Genomic DNA, 20,052 nt, shown 5'->3' on the forward strand with positions numbered 1-20,052 from the left:
TCGAACGTCACTGATGAGTCTTTTGGAGACGAAACGCGCGTCTGGCGTAAATATAAAATTTTAATCCTGGTATCTATGATGAGTTTATTATTATAGACAAAGCATAACCCTGACAAATTTTTTCGATTTTTATGTACTGAGGACTTAAATTGCCAGTTTAAAGATATTTTCAAGTTTAATCTTTTGTATGTAACGAAGACCAAAAGTATAAACTAAGGTTGACATTCATATTCATAGTAAACTAAATAATAGCTTCGGTCGTCAATAAGTTAAGACTTGCTTGTATTAAAGAAAACCACTAACCAACAAAAACGTGTTTTCATGTTTATTTGTGATAATTAACACTCAACAGCAAGACACGGATTTTTCTTCAATATTTCATCATAATAAGTTTTCTTAGGAATACAGTTGACATCACTTTTAGTACCATATCTTTTGATTGCGACCTTAGTCTTTCCATTGACATCGACTGCATCAATTCGCACTGCATTTCCCACCGACATGCCAGGACTCTCATCAAAGTAATTAAACGGTATTAAGAATGTACTGTGCGATTGCCCAGGTGTATGTGTGACAGGTAAGTCCTCTTTCTGTACAACATGATGCATACCCATTGTAACCCACGCAACAAGATCCTGTAAAATAGACATTTAGGTTTTTATTAGAAACATTTGAGGAAAATACTGACGAGTGAAAGATTTTAGCTTTATCAATAAAATTAAGGCGAAGATACCACGCTAATATTCCCAAATCAAAAATTGACAACGCCTCAGAAAAAGAAAAACAACGAACACGACGAAAAACTTCCACAAAACACTAAACAGAAAAATCAAGATTTGACAATAAGTGATCACACAGGTTATATATAAGACAACATTTCAGTGGTTCTCTTTTTATGATGTCTCTTTGGTACCTCATAAAATAAACTACAAATTATATATTTGTTTTTAACATTGTCTCGGACATGTACATGAACGTTAAAAACCAAATATTTGAAAGCGATGAATGTATATAAACATTGAAATAGTGAAGCGCTGAATGAGTAAAAAGAACCACAGTATTTTAAACTTATTTACCTTGTCTACAATATTCTCATTGTCATCAATAAATTCTTGAAAAGAAAATACAGGATTATCTGAGTGGGTATATACTGAGCTGGAATATGGCTCACTGTCCTTATATTTTGTGACTGCTAGTTGGTACTGGGACCAGCTCACAGCTGGGTTATTTCCGTCTTTTGGTGGTCTCATAAACTTAGTCATCCCTTTATTTATCAATTTGTAACCAGGGGAGTTTCCAAATTTATCTTTTTTGTTATTGTTTACAAAAGTCAGTACTTTCGGATAATCGAAGTTGAACTTATAGGCCGCCTCAAGTTCCGTCTGTTTCAATCTTTTTATGAATCTATTTTGAACAATTGTAGAACCTGGTTTTTTGTGACATACGTTTTCCACAATATCCGGTTCTATGTCGACAGTTTGAAATCTGTTGCTTGTACCTTTGATATCAAGGTCAATTTTGAAATTAAACAAATGCTGGTGTAATGGCGACATCAGATTTTTATCAACTTGAAAACTGTACGGGTTGTCATGTGTATTCCATGAACTTGTCACTATTCCAGTTGGTGTTATTTTAACTTCTATGGCGCCATTTTGATAAAATATAAAATCAATGATATAGTCATAAATGTCAATCGTAGGAATGGTTCTGACGATCAAAACTACATTTGCAACTCCTTCATAAAATCGATGGATATATCGAAAGTAACCGTTATGGCGACGGAGTGGCATTCCAGTATTGTGCTCAAATATACAGAATGCACGCTCATTAGTCAAAGGTTCATCTTGTGTGTCAACCTTAAAAGATGAACTTATAAAAGTGGCATCATTTGGACAATCAACACAAGGATGTAAATATTTTGCCCTCGAACCAATCTTATACATAGAGTCTAAGTAATTAAGTACATGTTCCTGTGGCTTATCTCCGGAATAAAAATTGGCTAGTTCTTGCAGGCTTATTTCATAAGCAATACGGTCACCTTTGTAGCGAATATCATATAGCCGTGGTCCGTAGAATACAGACATCCCGATATTAAATTCCCAGTACGAATATGACACGTGTCTGTCGTTGATATTGTAACGTACACCATCTGGAGATACTTGTGATGGGTCTTTTAGAGGTATTTTAAACGATGGTTCGCCTCTAGAACTGATAGTCTTGTTGTTTTTCTCAGCGTTTGTTGGAAAGGGAATTTTATTGATATATTCCTTGTATGTATTATAGTATGGAACTATTTCCTCCAGGCTATTAAACAATAATCCATTAAACCAAATCTTGATTATAGTATTATTACCGTTATTATCTACTTCTCGGAGTACTGCAAAATCTATGGGCCGTAATAAGAAATATTCTGTGAATTGATACAACCAACTAAACCACAAACGTTTCCTGACACCAGACAATGGAGTCGTCAATTGGCTGTTGAGATTAAAAACCAAACAGCGATCACCACAGTTGACCAAACGACCACCATATAATTCATTTAGTATTTTTCCTACAACTTTATCAATTTGTTCTAGCAATGGCGTGAGATTGTAATCAAAAACGTCAATAGGACGATCAATAAATGGAATAGATTTTGGTAGGTAAGGAACATGCCGATAACCAGTCGGGTTTGGTAAAGGACTCACAATAATCTCTATAACATCTGGAGTGGAGATACCGCCTCGAAGAATCATTACACGGGCTTCACGTTTAGGCTGAACACAATGTGTATCTAAATGTTTCAATACGTCTCTTTTTGGTGGCAAAAATATTTCAGAACTGAAAATATAGTTTGAATTAATTGCTGCTTTATCTGCGGTTGTAAGGTTTAAATCTGAACGGTTATAAAGGTAATCAAGAATTCCCGCAATTTCCTTTTTCGTTAAATCACGAAATACAGATGGTTTACTACTTTCCCTCAAGTTAACATTACCATACAATCTTGATTTCCGAGTACACACTAGAATGTTTTTCTTTGCTGTTAAAAAAGAGAAAACTATGATAAAGATCAGAAACATTTACAATTTGGGGTCAAATAGTAACAGAAATGTATTTCAAAATTTCCGATTCATATGAGTTATAACCATGGAATATGTAACAACTAAGACATTTTTTCTCATATGCATTTCAATTCCATTTGCATGGAGTTTCATTCCACAAATGAAAAAAATTTGTTATATGAAAAACGATGATTGATCATGGAGTCGAGATCATAAAACATTTTTTTAATATATCGATAAGTTCAAATTGTTGTTTGAGTCCTAATCATTAGTGTTAAGGAGGATCAGATGTATCTTTCCTTTAACAAATAGCAGAACACAATCGGTTTTGATCTTTAATAAAATATACAAGTTTTGAGACAGGAGCGAAATTCATTTGCAAGTCGTTTCTTTAAGATGACGAAAATCATATATTATGTCCCATTTTTTCGACTTTTAAACAAAAAATACCTAACATTATTTTTATTCATTTTATTTTTCAACTTTGCCGTTTAGAAATGTGTTCTAGGTAATTTTCTTTTTTTTCTGTATTTACATCATAAAAATTATCTTTTCATTCAGTTTTCTGTTAATCAAATACTATTCGTTTTTCCATGTATAATATTAACAAAATTTTACACACAACCTGCAGCTAACAAAACCTCCATGATTGTTGCTATTTATCATATTTTTGAAAAAAGCAAAAATGGGTTTGAACATTAATAGCTAAATAAACTTAAGACCAGCTTTGCCTGTGAAAGTTGGAATTCAAGCTTCTTTTTTTTTTTTTTTTATACTAAAAGGCTTATGCAACAAGCGTATACTCCTTACTGAAATACTAAGTTTAAATTTAAAATTTCCATCCTAAAATGTTTGATGAGTTGTTTTTCATCTTCTTGTTATTTTTAATAAAAATTGAACTAAATTTTACTCTTCTACGTCTAAAAGTGCTCTAAATCAATTTTGGCACACTTAATAATTACGATGCAAAAGAAGATACTATAATGTTTCACAATTGTTGTGACAGAGGGTAATTTGTTGTTATTGTATTCTGTATACCATTGTATTCACAAAGGTTATCGGAATAAACTTATTTTATCTATCACTTGACGTTCGCAGGTAGGTGCATACATTTATTTGCTCTTCAAAAGTAAAGTACATTTGTACTTGCCTGACTTGGACATCCATTTGTAAAATAGATGGTTACATTTCCTTCCATTTCCCTGAAAAAAATATTTGAATCATTTATTTTATATAAATGTTTTCATTGATCATCCGAATGCTTTATCCATTTACTTAATTAATCCTCGCTTTCACTTTTGTTCTATGATCAGTGTTATAAAACAGCAGAAAAAGGATTAAAACACCAAGCATTTTGTTGTTTATGTTGTCTGATATCACACGAATAATGGTGACTTGTTTGTACTTGTTTTTAATAGAATTAAAGTGGTACCTTGCAGGTCATGGATAATTTTCGATTATTAATTTTAACAAAAATGTTAGTGGGTGTATATTGTTATCAAATGTACCAGGATTATAATTTAATACGTCAAACGCGCGTTTCGTCTACATAAGACCCATCAGTGACGCTTAGATCAAAATAGTTATAAATCCAAACAAGTACAAAGTTGAAGAGCATTGAGGACCCAAAATTCCAAAAGAAATTGTGCAAATACAGCTAAGATAATCTTTGCCTGAGATAAGACAATCCTTACTTTTTTTCGAATAATTTAAAGTTTTGTAAAAGGAAATTCATGAATTTGACCTACCGAATTAGACTATTTACCGGATTTGTAATCACATAAGCAACACGACGGGTGCCGCATGTGGAGCAGGATCTGCTTACCCTTCCGGAGCACCTGAGATCACCCCTAGTTTTTGGTGGGGTTCGTGTTGTTTATTCTTTAGTTTTCTATGTTGTGTCATGTGTACTATTGTTTTTCTGTTTGTCTTTTTCATTTTTAGCCATGGCGTTGTCAGTTTGTTTTAGATTTATGAGTTTGACTGTCCCTTTGGTATCTTTCGTCCCTCTTTTATAAAAATGACCATACAATTGATATATATGTCAACAACGAAGTGCTGACTACTGTGCTGGTGTTACCCTCGGGGATGAAACCACGAGCATCACTGAAGAGACATGTATTGTCGAAATGCGCATCTGGTGCAAGAAAATTAGTACCGTTAATTTTATTACTACCACTGGGTCGATGCCTCTGCTGGTGGACTATTAGTCCCCGAGGGTATCACCACCCCAGTAGTCAGTACTTCGGTACTGGCATGAAAATACGGATTTTTTGTGCTATTAAAATTTACTGTTACAAAATGATAGAAATTATTATAAATTAAGGAATGTATCTCCCTCATGCAAAGCTCTGATTCCTTTCACGGATTTGGCTATACTTTTTGGACCTTTTGAATTATAGCTCATCATCTTTTATATAAGCTTTGGATTTCAAATATTTTGGCCACGAGCATCACTGAAGAGACATGTATTGTCGAAATGCGCATCTGGTGCAAGAAAATTAGTACCGTTAATTTTATTACTACCACTGGGTCGATGCCTCTGCTGGTGGACTATTAGTCCCCGAGGGTATCACCACCCCAGTAGCCAGTACTTCGGTACTGGCATGAAAATACGGATTTTTTGTGCTATTAAAATTTACTGTTACAAAATGATAGAAATTATTATAAATTAAGGAATGTATCTCCCTCATGCAAAGCTCTGATTCCTTTCACGGATTTGGCTATACTTTTTGGACCTTTTGAATTATAGCTCATCATCTTTTATATAAGCTTTGGATTTCAAATATTTTGGCCACGAGCATCACTGAAGAGACATGTATTGTCGAAATGCGCATCTGGTGCAAGAAAATTAGTACCGTTAATTTCATTCCACCAGCAGTGGCATCAACCCAATGGTGTGAATAGTTATCAAAGGTACAATGATTATAATTTAATACATAAATTAACGATAAACGTAAAAGAGCGAAATTCAAATAGAAATAAAGATACAAAAAGATAGTGTTCGTGATTTGTCCGCATAGGGTAACACCTCGTATGTTGAATTTTAAGGTTTGATGACGCTCTCTCAAGTTTTTGGCAACATTTTTAAAAAGACATGCTGATTTCATCCTTTCCATATCGTTGAAAGTAAAATTTAAGCATTCTTCCTTATAATTAAACAACTTTTTTGTGAATATCCACAAAATGATGATTTATAAGACGCCTATGTTTTAGATCCAAGACTGGATTATTCGCAAGATTGATATACTTTATATTTTCCTACTTCAAATAAGGGAAGTAATTTTGTCAAAAGGGTCAAAGTCATGTGGTGCAAATCATATGAATGAAGTACCTTGGATATTTTGCCATATGTGTAACTACATGTACCTACATATTTAGTTATGTCCTTCTTACCAAAAGAAAATTAACGAAACTTCCAATCAAGAAACTTCTAATCCTGGCCAGACTAATAAATTGATTACTTTTAAGAATACGTTTATTTTAATTATCATCAGGTTCACCAGGATAATATTTAAGTTAATAGGCTCTATAAACAACATCAATATTCTAATAAAAATGATATTCCATATAAATTTTCCCTGCAATATATTTAAGCAAATCGAAGAATCTTGGAAAAGTTTTTGGTCTCATTGAACGGTTTCGATTTATTAGCGCGTTGAAAATGACATCTAATTTGCCGTATGTTCCTTTCAATTTTACGTTCATTGATATGAGTTATCTCAGGTATCTTACCATGGCGTTCTTGCAGGAGTAATAAAATTTGTGAATAAAATTTGTATTGCAAACACACAATTTATAATTAACTTACATAGTACGAATTTGAATGGTAGCTCAATATGCCATCAATCCACAATAACAACAATATTATCTTTAACATTTTTAGCAGCAAGAGGAATTTATACCAGCATTTGAAAACTATTTTCGCTATTTGTCAGAAATCTCCGTCCAGGTTAAGCGTTTGAAGGAACAACAGAATATTTGATTTTGTGACAATTAGTTTTGATTTTTATACTTATAGCCTTTATATAATTAAATAAAATATGCATAACTTATGTGAACTTTGTACAGAATTCGTGTTATTTATAGATTTGACAAGTCTGTTTGGTTCATAATATTTACAGGTATTCACAAATACACGGCTAACCGAGAGATTGGTCGGTTAATCTATATTGAGTACGCGGCTTTATGGGAGGTTGGTTTGTTAGTCATGTTTGCTAAAGTCTGTTAATCAGGTGTCATCGAGAATATCATTGCAAGATCAATCTGTTTCATTGTATAACTTTTTTTAATATATTTTTATCATAAAAACTAGTCATGTCTGGCAAAACAATTCAGTGTACTGAATCCAGCGGTTGATTTTTTTTTTCTAGCGTCGATAAACGGTCTGAAAAATGAAAAACACGGGTTACTCTTCAATAAATTTATATACAAATTACACACACAAAATGTACACGAAATGAAAGGTTGGTTGAATTAAGTTGTATGCAATATTTTAAACATCGAAAAAAGACAGGCAATATTTTTGTGACCCATATTAATATCATTATGTGAAAATTCTACAAGAAAATCTGTATTTTAGTGACATAAATCAGTTTTTATTAAAAACCTGGTCTGTTAAAAGTTTTGAAGGGCTATAAAAGTATAAATTGATTGCTGTATGGGGTGTTATCGGAACAAATGGATAGGCTCAAGGCGAGTGGCTAAAATATACAGAAACAACACACGAACAATGAAACATAAATTAAGACAATAGCAATTGAAAATTGATGAAAATGGTTTCAAAAAGTGTAATATTAACAGTAACATTAATTTCATCCAAGAATGATCGCATGTGTTTTGAACAGACACAAAAATAAGGCTGAATGAAAACGTCAATAAAAATCATTATAGCGGCCAATCCATATCACGCTACATTAAAGTGACACACCCTTCAAAAAAATGTAAAGAAAGTTAGAATAAATAAGATCTTACTAGAAGAATACTGTTGCGCCACATTGTCATCTTTACATCGTGATGAACTTTAGGGCAATCTGATGTATTATTGCAAGAGAGATTTTCATTACGCTACTTCGTGTTTGACTGGTAACCGATCTATAATCTATAAATAGGCAAAATAGTGCAAAATAACATTTTTTATCACTAAAATATTTTTTTCAGAACATGAATCAATATATGAAAATATTTTATTATTATATAAATAAGTAAAAATTCTTTATATCAATGCACACGTACAGAAAAAAAATTGTGGTAACGCATGCGGAAGAACGTTTGCAATCTCTCAAAGACCGATAACTCTGCATGTGAGATTGAACGTTTTGCGGAAACATATGAATGCCTACTCAAATAAAATCTATTAGAAAAATCGAATTATTACAGAAAATTATTATATGACGACCTATTATCGTCAACCAGTATAATCACAATATATCTACCTTTAGCGCAGTAATACAAAAAAAAAAAAAAAAAAAAAAAAAAGGCTGTTCCGCGTAACGACCAACTTTTGTATACTACCAGATATTCTCAATTTTCGACATCAAAACCCCAAGTTTACGTAGGCCAAGATTCAGATATAATATTGTAACGAAATGGGGCTCCCTTGAAATGGAACTTGTTTTCCCTCAAATTGTGCGATGATGTTGTTAAAACCTTACCGTTTATTGACTGTTTTTATCATATATTTCTTGCATAACTATGTTTGTTAACTTTTTATTATTCTTGTCTATGTTTTTACAATCGGAACAGCTGTGAATTGTTTACTTTAAATTACGTACAACACGATGACGTCGGCTTTGGATATGGTAATTTAAGTGAATGGTAAGCCGAAATGGTAAATGGTAAGCCGAAATGGTAAATGGTAAACCGAAATGGTAAATGGTAAACCAAAGCGGTAGATTGGTTTACCTAAGTATAAATTCGGCGGAGAAAACGGATAAGAGTTCAGTACGACTTTACCCTGGGCAAGTTACACACGCTAATTTCAAGCGATTTAAATGTATACATATACCGAAACCATTTACCAGACTAAGTAGTAACCAGACTACTTCCGTATAATGTGGGCTTGTTAATTCCTAAACAAGTTGCATTTAGAGAATAACTTCTCGAGAGAAACATTATCTTTTGACATTGAATTTGATTTACCATTTGCAGATAACCAAACTAAACTTTCGAGGTATTTATATTTCCGCTATCCATTTTCTTTACGATATTTTAATTAAGTAAGGTATTTATTTGTTAGACTAGAATACAGTTAAGTTACATACTATTTGTATGAATTGTAGATAGTTAACGCATCTTAAAGTTAATACAAGTTGATTTTTATTTAACGAGTCTGTTATTCTTACAAAAAACTAAACAGAACCAAACTAAGATCTACCAGAATACCACTAAGTACCACAAAACCTATACAGAACCAACCTTAGATCTACCGGAATACCGCAAAGTACCACGATACAAGAGTACCACGCTACCAAAGAAGGGTCACCAGTTATAACTTTAGTTCATATATGCTTATATAAACACATTTCTATAGCAACACACTAAGGGTTAAACATTTATAGTTAAACATCAAAGCCTGACCGCTCGGTTTTCGTTACAATATATTTGTCTCTATTTTACAGCCAAAAAAGAAAAACCAAAGTCCATTTCAATGTTTTTCATGGTAAAATTCAAAAACAAAATTCCGCGAAAAGATGTTATTGTCTTAGCATGGGAAAGAAACAAGGTGTCGTCACAAGTATGATTCAGTAAACAAAAAATCAAATGTTAATACGGGGCGTCTAAAAGCTTCTTGTACGCCTCAGAACGAATAAAATTACATGGGAAGAAAATATATAAGTGAAAAATGTAATGTAAAAAAATGATCATTGATATATATATATATTATAATAGTACAAAATTTACAAATTTTACAAAATATATAAAATTTAGTCCTGGTATCTATGATGAGTTTATATATTATCAAAATTGAGTAAAACCGCACAGCCAAACCAGTATCGTATGTACAGGGCTTTCACGGTTAACAAAGTTACCGATTTTTGTCCTATTTTAATCGGAATAATTCATGGTAGCCGTAGATTTATTTTCATTTAACCATGGGGTGGGCATTTATAACTCGTATTTTATGCCTCGCTAACGCTCAGGGCAAAATAATCGAATATAAATGCCTAACCCTGCCATGAATTAATTCTTTAGTATCCACTATGCAATTGCACTGCACTATTTATATAGTTGAATAGAATGATATTCAAATGGATGAAAATCATATATGCATGTAACTTATGTATATACAAATATTACAGCTTTTACATTAATGCTAGCAAGACAAATCTTTGTTTGGCTTGCTTGCTTTGTTTGTATCAATGTTTGCTGAAGCATGGTAGTTAAGGTAGAAGGGGCTTCAGCTTATATACATCAAACTTAAATTTTATTGGACGTTATGTTGGAGGTTAAGGACACTAAATTTTAAAACATCACATGATACATATTCTCACATGTTTCCTTAGTACCTGTAAATATACAATACAGACAGGATTCTACTTCGTCGAAATTATCTTCCTATTACGCCCGTTCATTTTCACAATCGCAGAAACGGAAGACAATTTTTTTTTCAGAGATCCAACTTAAAGACTGTCTTAAGCACTTTTAGTAAAATAGCTATTCGAACACACCTACTCTGATTTTGTGATCCATTGGATAGGTATTTCACTATTATACCCCTATATTTCATCTTTTAGTACGGTGATTTTTTTTATGTTATAAAGTCAACCTGTAGCTTTGCTATATAAAATGATAGAGTCTGAAGCGAGATGATGTATCAAATACTCTTGTTTTGTACATTTTCAAGACAAAATATTCATCTCAAACACACCCTAACATAAAAAAGGTGCAGTCGATTTTCTCTTTTCGATACAATTGTTTCCCATTTTTTGGAATATTTTCTTGAGTTGCATAATCGAAGGACAGAACTAATAGATTGATATGTTATAAAAACAATATTAGGTCAATTAATGTTGAAGGCCAGTTTCTCAGCCTCATACAAGAAAAAAGTTTATATTTTTCTTTCATTGACAAATTATTGTATTTTTACAGGTGAGAAAACATGTGAGAATATTTGTCATGTGATGTTTTAAAATTAAGTGTCCTTAACCTTAGACATAACGTCCAATACAATCTAAGTATGATGTATACAAGCTGAAGCCCCGCCTATCTTAATTACCATGCTTGAGCAAACACTGATACAAATAACGCAAGCAAGCCAAACAAAGATTTGTCTTGCTAGCATTAATGTAAAAGCTGTAAAATATAATATAACTATAATAATAAACCCTCAGATCAAACTAGACTGAGAGTATACTGCACTGTATCACTACAATATTATAGTTATTACAGTGACAGTCATTTATTTATCATCCACGCACGGACATGTCTCAGATCTTTTTTTATATTTGTACTTTAGTCTCATTTTCTGGTATAGATATGCGATTTATTTTTCTGAGACAAGTGTGCTCGAACATTCACAAGAACTTTCGGTCAATCGATTTTCAGTTCCTCATTATACTTTGATTCCTCCCAAGTAAATCTTTTTCTTAACTTTTTCAATGGGAGATAATAAAGGTAGCAAAACTATTGTCAAGGCTATGTAACTCTTAACTGACCCAATTTAAATTGTCCAACGCGTTAACAGACTTTATTCCCCCAATATTCACTAAAATGTGGTATTACTCACGTTATATTACAATTATGAAATATTTCATGATGTCAATTTATTTTTTAGAAGCAAAGTACTATTTTGTGTCCTTTAAATGACATTATAAATGTTTTTTTTTCGCCTTTTATCTAAACATTTGCTATGCGTATAAGCACAAAATACACATACTTGCGCGACGTTTTTTTAGTTTTACTGACAACTTGGCAGACTATGAAAAGATTTTACAACTGGAAACTGTTCTATGATAGATATCATTTTGCCAGATACTTTTCTTTGGTTGATTTGGTTCTTATAATATGCCAATAAAACAGAGTTTAACAGACTTTAACATTGCATTGTGCGTTTTACACTCAACAAACGTATAACCGACCCAATTAACAGACCAACCGCCCATATAGCTGCATACTCAATATAGATTAACAGACCAAAGTCTCGGTTAGCCTAGTGACGGCCTTGAAATGTCAACGACTGGGAAACTGAACACGAGGGAAGATAATTAACATATTACATCTAAATATCAATAATACATATAAAAATATAAAGAATATGCAACATATGTTTAAAATAATGACCAAATACTTATGTTTTGGAAAAGGACATTTAAGAAATGTACTGTAAATTTGAATGTGAAGGCGTTCGAATGTACTTCTGCAATCACGAGATATAGAAAGTATATTAAAAGTATAGCTTAGCTTCCCAATGTAGAGATCCGTCATTGGCATTCGTCTAAAAACAACACATACCAAAGGAAAACATTTGTAATTTGAAAATAACATGATTATAATATTTAGTAATAAGACTTTATTTCGATTATCGCATGAGTCCTTCTTGGAATGGTGTACTAGGTTTTGGATATACCGTATTAGTGACATATCATTATGTGACGTATTGCAGGCTTTCCTCATAATTTAAGACAAAGGGCTGTACAAATTGTAAATCATGTATAATCCTTATGTAACATTTAACCAGATATTTAATGACAGCACATGGCAAGCACATCCGTTTAAAAGTGTTGTTTCTGTTTTTTTTAAATGTATTTGCCCTTAAAGTTGAGTTAGATTTGTTTTCTTTTAAGTTAATTGAAATAATATTAAATTAGCATTGTCTACGATATATGAAAAATAGTTGAATATGATTTTATTTATTTTTACCTTAAGAATAATAAAATAATTAACTAGGATCGTCCTAAAACTCTACAGTTATCACAATTATATATTAATCTTACTAAAATGCCAGGTTATTTTGTATTTTCATTTATTAATATGAAATTGAAATTTTCACCTAACAAGTAAAAATAGTTCGAATCTCATGTCATGAAAAACTTTTGATAGTCAACTTTAATAATGTTTGTAACTTTTTCAAATCAACTAGGATTGTCATAAAACTCTACAGTTATCACAATTATATATTAATCTTACTAAAATGCCAGGTTATTTTGTTTTCATTTTTTTTTTTCAAAATAACAAAGAAACTTAGCTGATGAATTATTCACTTGCTAGTGAAGGATTCAACTTCATTGAATATGATCATCTCGATAGTAAATTAAATGGCGACTAGACTAAAAAACACAGAAAACGAAGACATATTTTTTCGAATATCTAAAACCTAGTACACGAATCCAATATTGACTACTGGAATTCAAGTCTCAACACTTAATATTTTTATCATGTTACTCTCAAATTACAAATGTTTCCTGATTGTATGCCTTGTTTGTAGACGAAAGGCAATGCCAGATCCATACATTGGGATTGCAGAAGTAAATACAAACGCATTTACATTCAAATTAACAGTACATTTCTTAAATGTCCTTTTTAAAAAATAATAAGTATTTGGCCATTGATTTTATGTTGCATATTCTTGATATTTTACTATATGTATTAAAACATTTCCTTTTGATACTTAGATATGATAGGTTTTCAACTTCCCAGTCGTTGACATTTGTGAATACATGAAAATATTATGAAGTAAGCATACTTGTCTTTTGACTTGAGTTATCATTGATATGTTCATAATTATAAGTTAACTGTTAACAAAACATTGAAATTTTGAAAAACACTAAGGTTTCTACCTCAGGAATAGATTACATTAGCTGTATTTGGCAAACTTTTCAGAATTTTTGATTCAACTTCATAATTTATTTGGCCCAATAAACATTTTTTGATTCGAGCATCACTGATGAGACTTTTGGAAACGAAACGCGCGTCTGGTGTAAATATAAAATTTTAATCCTGGTATCTATGATAAGTTTATTATTATAGACACTCTGATATGAAGCATAACCCTGGAATGAAATTACACGAGCATAACAAATTATTTGAGATATGTAAAAGCTATAAGACAAAGCAAGACAAAGCAGATGTTATGTTACTAATGAACCTTTTGTCCCTTATAAGTCACCATGTTTGTCAGACTCTAGTTTAAAGTTGTCCATCCGCCTTTTAAACATATCTTTTCGATTTTTTATGTACTGAGGACTTGAATTGCCAGTTTAAAGATATTTTCAAATTTTAATTTTTTGTATGTACTGAAGACCAAAAGTATAAACTAAGGTTGACATTCAAAATCATAGAAAACTAATTAATAGCTTCGGTCGTCAATAAGTTAAGACTTGCTTGTATTAAAGAATACCACTAACCAACAAAAACGTGTTTTCATGTTTATTTGTGATAATTAACACTCAACAGCAAGACATGGATTTTTCTTCAATATTTCATCATAATAAGTTTTCTTAGGAATACAGTTGACATCACTTTTAGTACCATATCGTTTGATTTCGACCTTAGTCTTTCCATTGACATCGACTGCATCAATTCGCACTGCATTTCCCACCGACATGCCAGGACTCTCATCAAAGTAATTAAACGGTACTAAGAATGTACTGTGCGATTGCCCAGGTGTATGTGTGACAGGTAAGTCCTCTTTCTGTACAACATGATGCATACCCATTGTAACCCATGCAACAAGATCCTGTAAAATAGACATTTAGGTTTTTATTAGAAACATTTGAGGAAAATACTGACGAGCGAAAGATTTTAGCTTAATTAATAAAATTAAGGCGAAGATACCACGCTGATATTCCCAAATCAGAAATTGACAATGCCTTAGCAAAAGAAAAACAACGAACACGACGAAAAAAACTTCCACAAAACACTAAATAAAAAAATCAAGATTTGACAATAAGTGACCACACAGGTTATATATAAGAAAACATTTCAGTGGTTCTTATTTTATGATGTCTCTTTGGTACCTCATAAAATAAACTACAAATTGTATATTTGTTTTAACATTGTCTCGGACGTGTACATGAACGTTGAAAGCCAAATATTTGAAAGCGATGAATGTATATAAACATTGAAATAGTGAAGCGCTAAATGACCAAAAATGACCACAGTATTTCAAACTTATTTACCTTGTCTACAATATTCTCATTGTCATCAATAAATTCTTGAAAAGAAAATACAGGATTATCTGAGTGGGTATATACTGAGCTGGAATATGGCTCACTGTCCTTATATTTTGTGACTGCTAGTTGGTACTGGGACCAGCTCACAGCTGGGTTATTTCCGTCTTTTGGTGGTCTCATAAACTTAGTCATTCCTTTATTTACCAATTTGTAACCAGGGGAGTTTCCAAATTTATCTTTTTTGTTATTGTTGACCAAAGTCAGTACTTTCGGATAATCGAAGTTGAACTTATAAGCCGCCTCAAGTTCCGTCTGTTTTAATCTTTTTATGAATCTGTTCTGAACAATTGTAGAACCTGGTTTTTTGTGACATACGTTTTTCACAACATCCGGTTCTATGTCGACAGTTTGAAATCTATTGCTTGTACCTTTGATATCAAGGTCAATTTTGAAATGAAACAAATGCTGGTGTAATGGCGACATCAGATTTTTATCAACTTGAAAACTGTACGGGTTATCATGTGTATACCATGAACTTGTCACTATTCCAGTTGGTGTTATTTTAACTTCTATGGCGCCATTTTGATAAAATATAAAATCAATGATATAGTCATAAATGCCAATCGTAGGAATGGTTCTGACAATCAAAACTACATTTGCAACTCCTTCATAAAATCGATGGATATATCGAAAGTAACCGTTATGGCGACGGAGTGGCATTCCAGTATTGTGTTCAAATATACAGAATGCACGCTCATTAGTCATAGGTTCATCTTGTGTGTCAACCTTAAAAGAAGAACTTATAAAAGTGGCATCATTTGGACAATCAACACCAGGATGTAAATATTTTGCCAACGCACCAATCTTAAACATAGAGTCTAAGAAATTCAGTACATGTTCCTGTGGCTTATCTCCGGAATAAAAATTGGCTAGTTCTTGCAGGCTTATTTCATAAGCAATACGTTCGCTTTTGTAGCGAATATCATATAGCCGTGGTCCGTAAAATACCGACATCCCAATATCAAATTCCCAGTACGAATATGACACGTGTCTGTCGTCGATATTGTAACGTACACCATCTGGAGATACGTGTGATGGGTCTTTTAGAGGTATTTTAAACGATGGTTCGCCTCTAGAACTGATAGTCTTGTCGTTTTTCTCAGCGTTTGTTGGAAAGGGAATTTTATTGATATATTCCTTGTATGTATTATAGTATGGAACAATTTCCTCCAGGCTATTAAACAATAATCCATTAAACCAAATCTTGATTATAGCATTATTACCGTTATTATCTACCTCTCGGAGTACTGCAAAATCGATGGGCCGTAATAAGAAATATTCTGTGAATTGATACAACCAACTAAACCACAAACGTTTCCTGACACCAGACAATGGAGTCGTCAATTGGCTATTGAGATTAAAAACCAAACAGCGATCACCACAGTTAACCAAACGACCACCATATAAGTCATTTAGTATTTTTCCTACAACTTTATCAATTTGTTCTAGCAATGGGGTGAGATTGAAATCAAAAACGTCAATAGGACGATCAATAAATGGAATAGATTTTGGTAGGTAAGGAACATGCCGATAACCAGTCGGGTTTGGTAAAGGACTCACAATAATCTCTATAACATCTGGAGTGGAGATACCGCCTCGAAGAATCATTACACGGGCTTCACGTTTAGGCTGAACACAATGTGTATCTAAATGTTTCAATACGTCTCTTTTTGGTGGCAAAAATATTTCAGAACTGAATATATAGTTTGAATTAATTGCTGCTTTATCTGCGGTGGTAAGGTTTAAATCTGAACGGTTATAAAGGTAATCAAGAAGTCCTGCAATTTCCTTTTTCGTTAAATCACGAAATACAGATGGTTTACTACTTTCCCTCAAGTTCACATTACCATACAATCTTGATTTCCGAGTACACACTAGAATGTTTTTCTTTGCTGTTAAAAGAGAGAAAACTATGATAAAGATCAGAAACATTTACAATTTCGGGTCAAATAGTAACAGAAATGTATTTCAAAATTTCTCCCAGTTTTAGGATTCAAACTGTCGAACCTTTTTTTTTTTTAAATAATAATATTTCCAATTCATATGAGTTATAGCCATGATATGTAACTACTAAGACATTTTTTCTCACATGCATTTCAATTCCATTTGCATGGAGTTTCATTCCGCAAATAAATAAATTTTGTAATATAAAAAACGATGATTGGTCATGGAGTCGAGATCATAATTTTTTTTTTAATATATCAATAAGTTCAAATTGTTGTTTGAGTCCTAATCATTAGTGTTAAGGTAGATTAGGTGTACATCTACTTTAACAAATAGCAGAACACAATCGGTCTTATTCTTTAATAAAATATACAAGTTTTGAGATAGGAGCGAAATTCATTTGCAAGTCTTTTCTTTAAGATGACGAAAATCATATATTATGTACTATTTTTTTCGACTTTAAAAAAAAAAGCTAACACTATTATTATTCATTTTATTTTTCAACTTTGCCGTATAGGAATGTGTTCTAGGTAATTTTCTTTTTTTCTGTATTCACATCATAAAAATTATCTTTTCATTCAGTTTTCTGTTAATCAAATACTATTCGTTTTTCCATGTATAATATTAACAAAATTTTACACACAACCTGCAGCTAACAAAACCTCCATGATCGTCGTTATTTATCATATTTTTGAAAAAAAGCAAAAAAGGGTTTGAACAATAATAGCTAAATAAACTTAAGGCCAGCTTTGCCTGTGATAGTTGGAATTCAAGCCTTTTTTTTTTATACTAAAAGGCTTATGCAACAAACATATACTCCTTACTGCAATACTAAGCTTAATTTTAAAATTTCCATCCTAAAATATTTGATGAGTTGATTTTCATTTTCTTGTTATCTTTAATAAAACTTAAACTAAATTTTCTTCTTCTACGTCTTATAGTGATCTTAATTAATACGGCCACACTTAATCTCATTGCGATGCTAAAGAAGATACTATCATGTTTCACAATTGTTGTGACAGAGAGTAACTTTGTTGTTATTTTTTTCTGTATACCATTCTATTCACAAAGGTTATCGGAATAAACTTATCTTATCTATCACTTGACGTTCGCAGGTAGGTGCATACATTTATTTGCTCTTCAAAAGTAAAGCACATTTGTACTTGCCTGACTGAGACATCCATTTGTAAAATAGATGGTTACATTTCCTTCCATTTCCCTGAAAAAAAAAATTTGTTGCATTTATTTTATATAAATGTTTTCATTGGTCATCTGAATGCTTTATCCATTTACTTATTAATCCTCGTTTTCACTTTTGTTCTATGATAAGTGTTATAAAACAGCAGAAAAATGATTAAAACACCAAGCATTTTGTTGTTTATGTTTTCTGATATCACACGAATAATGGTGATTTGTTTGTACTTGTTTTTAATAGAATTAAAATGGTACCTTGCTGGTCATGGATAATTTCCGATTATTAATTTTAACAAAAATTTTACTGGGTGTATATTGTTATCAAAGGTACCAGGATTATAATTTAATACGCCAATCGCGCGTTTCGTTTACATAAGACCCATCAGTGACGCTTAGATCAAAATAGTTATAAATTCAAACAAGTACAAAGTTGAAGAGCATTGAGGACCCAAAATTCCAAAAAGTTGTGCAAATACAGCTAAGGTTATCTATTCCTGGGATAAGAAAATCCTTACTTTTTCGAATAATTTAAAGTTTTGTAATAGGAAATTTATAAAAATGACCATAAAATTGATATTTATGTCAACACCGAAGTGCTGATTACTGGGCTGGTGATACCCTCGGGGACGAAACGTCCACCAGCAGTGGCATCGATCCAATGGTGTAAATAGTTATCAAAGGTACAAGGATTATAATTTAATACATAAATTAACGATAAACGTAAAAGAGCGAAATTCAAATAGAAATAAAGATACAAAAAGATAGTGTTCGTGATTTGTCCGCATAGGGTAACACCTCGTATGTTGAATTTTAAGGTTTGATGACGCTCTCTCAAGTTTTTGGCAACATTTTTAAAAAGACATGCTGATTTCATCCTTTCCATATCGTTGAAAGTAAAATTTAAGCATTTTTCCTTAGAACTAAACAACGTTTTTGAATATCCACAAAATGATGATTTATAAGACGCCTAAGTTTTAGATCCAAGACTGGATTATTCGAAAGATTGATATTATTTAGATTTTCCGTTCTACAACAAAGGGAAGTAATTTAGTCAAAAGGGTCAAAAGTTTTTGGTCTCATTGAACGGTTTCGATTTATTAGCGCCTTGAAAATGAAATCTAATTTTCCGTATGTTCCTTTCAATTTCACGTTCATTGATATGAGTTATCTCAGGTATCTTACCATGGCGTTCTTACAGGAGTAATTAAAATTGTGAATACAATTTGTATTGCAAACACACAATTTATAATTTACTTACATAGTACGAATTTGAATGGTCGCTCAATGTGCCATCAATCCACAATAACAACAATATTATCTTTAACATTTTCAGCAACAAGAGGAATTTATACCAGCATTTGAAATTTTTTTTTCGCTATTTTTCAGAAATCTCCGTCCAGGTTAAGCGTTTGAAGGAACAACAAAATATTGATTTTGTGACAATCATGTTATTTATAGATTTGACAAGTCTGTTTGGTTCATAATATTTACAGGTATTCACAAATACACGGCTAATCGAGAGATTGGTCGGTTAATCTATATTGAGTACGCGGCTTTATGGGATGTTGATTTGTTAATCGGGTTTGCTAAAGTCTGTTAATCAGGTGTTATCAAGAAAATCATTGGAAGATCAATATGTTTCATTGTATAACTTTTTAAATATATTTTTATCATAAAAACTATTCATTTCTGGCCAA

At 32.0% G+C, this 20,052-nt stretch overlaps 2 protein-coding genes across 2 annotated transcripts; both read right to left on the minus strand.

Annotated features, from left to right (window-relative positions):
• Nucleotides 1–310: 310 nt before the first annotated feature.
• On the minus strand, nucleotides 311–7,059 carry LOC139515968 (putative amine oxidase [copper-containing]). The gene is made up of 4 exons (XM_071305758.1): nucleotides 6,856–7,059; nucleotides 4,195–4,246; nucleotides 1,077–3,022; nucleotides 311–635 (listed from the first exon to the last, which is right to left on the minus strand). The coding sequence occupies exons 1-4, from the start codon at nucleotides 6,922–6,924 to the stop codon at nucleotides 339–341; spliced, it is 2,364 nt and encodes a 787-aa protein (XP_071161859.1). The 5' UTR covers nucleotides 6,925–7,059; the 3' UTR covers nucleotides 311–338.
• Nucleotides 7,060–14,396: 7,337 nt separating this feature from the next.
• On the minus strand, nucleotides 14,397–19,788 carry LOC139515969 (putative amine oxidase [copper-containing]). Its single transcript, XM_071305759.1, has 4 exons — nucleotides 19,614–19,788; nucleotides 18,329–18,380; nucleotides 15,164–17,109; nucleotides 14,397–14,721 (listed from the first exon to the last, which is right to left on the minus strand). The coding sequence occupies exons 1-4, from the start codon at nucleotides 19,680–19,682 to the stop codon at nucleotides 14,425–14,427; spliced, it is 2,364 nt and encodes a 787-aa protein (XP_071161860.1). The 5' UTR covers nucleotides 19,683–19,788; the 3' UTR covers nucleotides 14,397–14,424.
• Between the last annotated feature and the right edge of the window lie 264 nt (nucleotides 19,789–20,052).

This window comes from Mytilus edulis, chromosome 3 (genome assembly GCF_963676685.1).
Source record: "Mytilus edulis chromosome 3, xbMytEdul2.2, whole genome shotgun sequence".
NCBI lineage: Eukaryota > Metazoa > Mollusca > Bivalvia > Mytilida > Mytilidae > Mytilus > Mytilus edulis.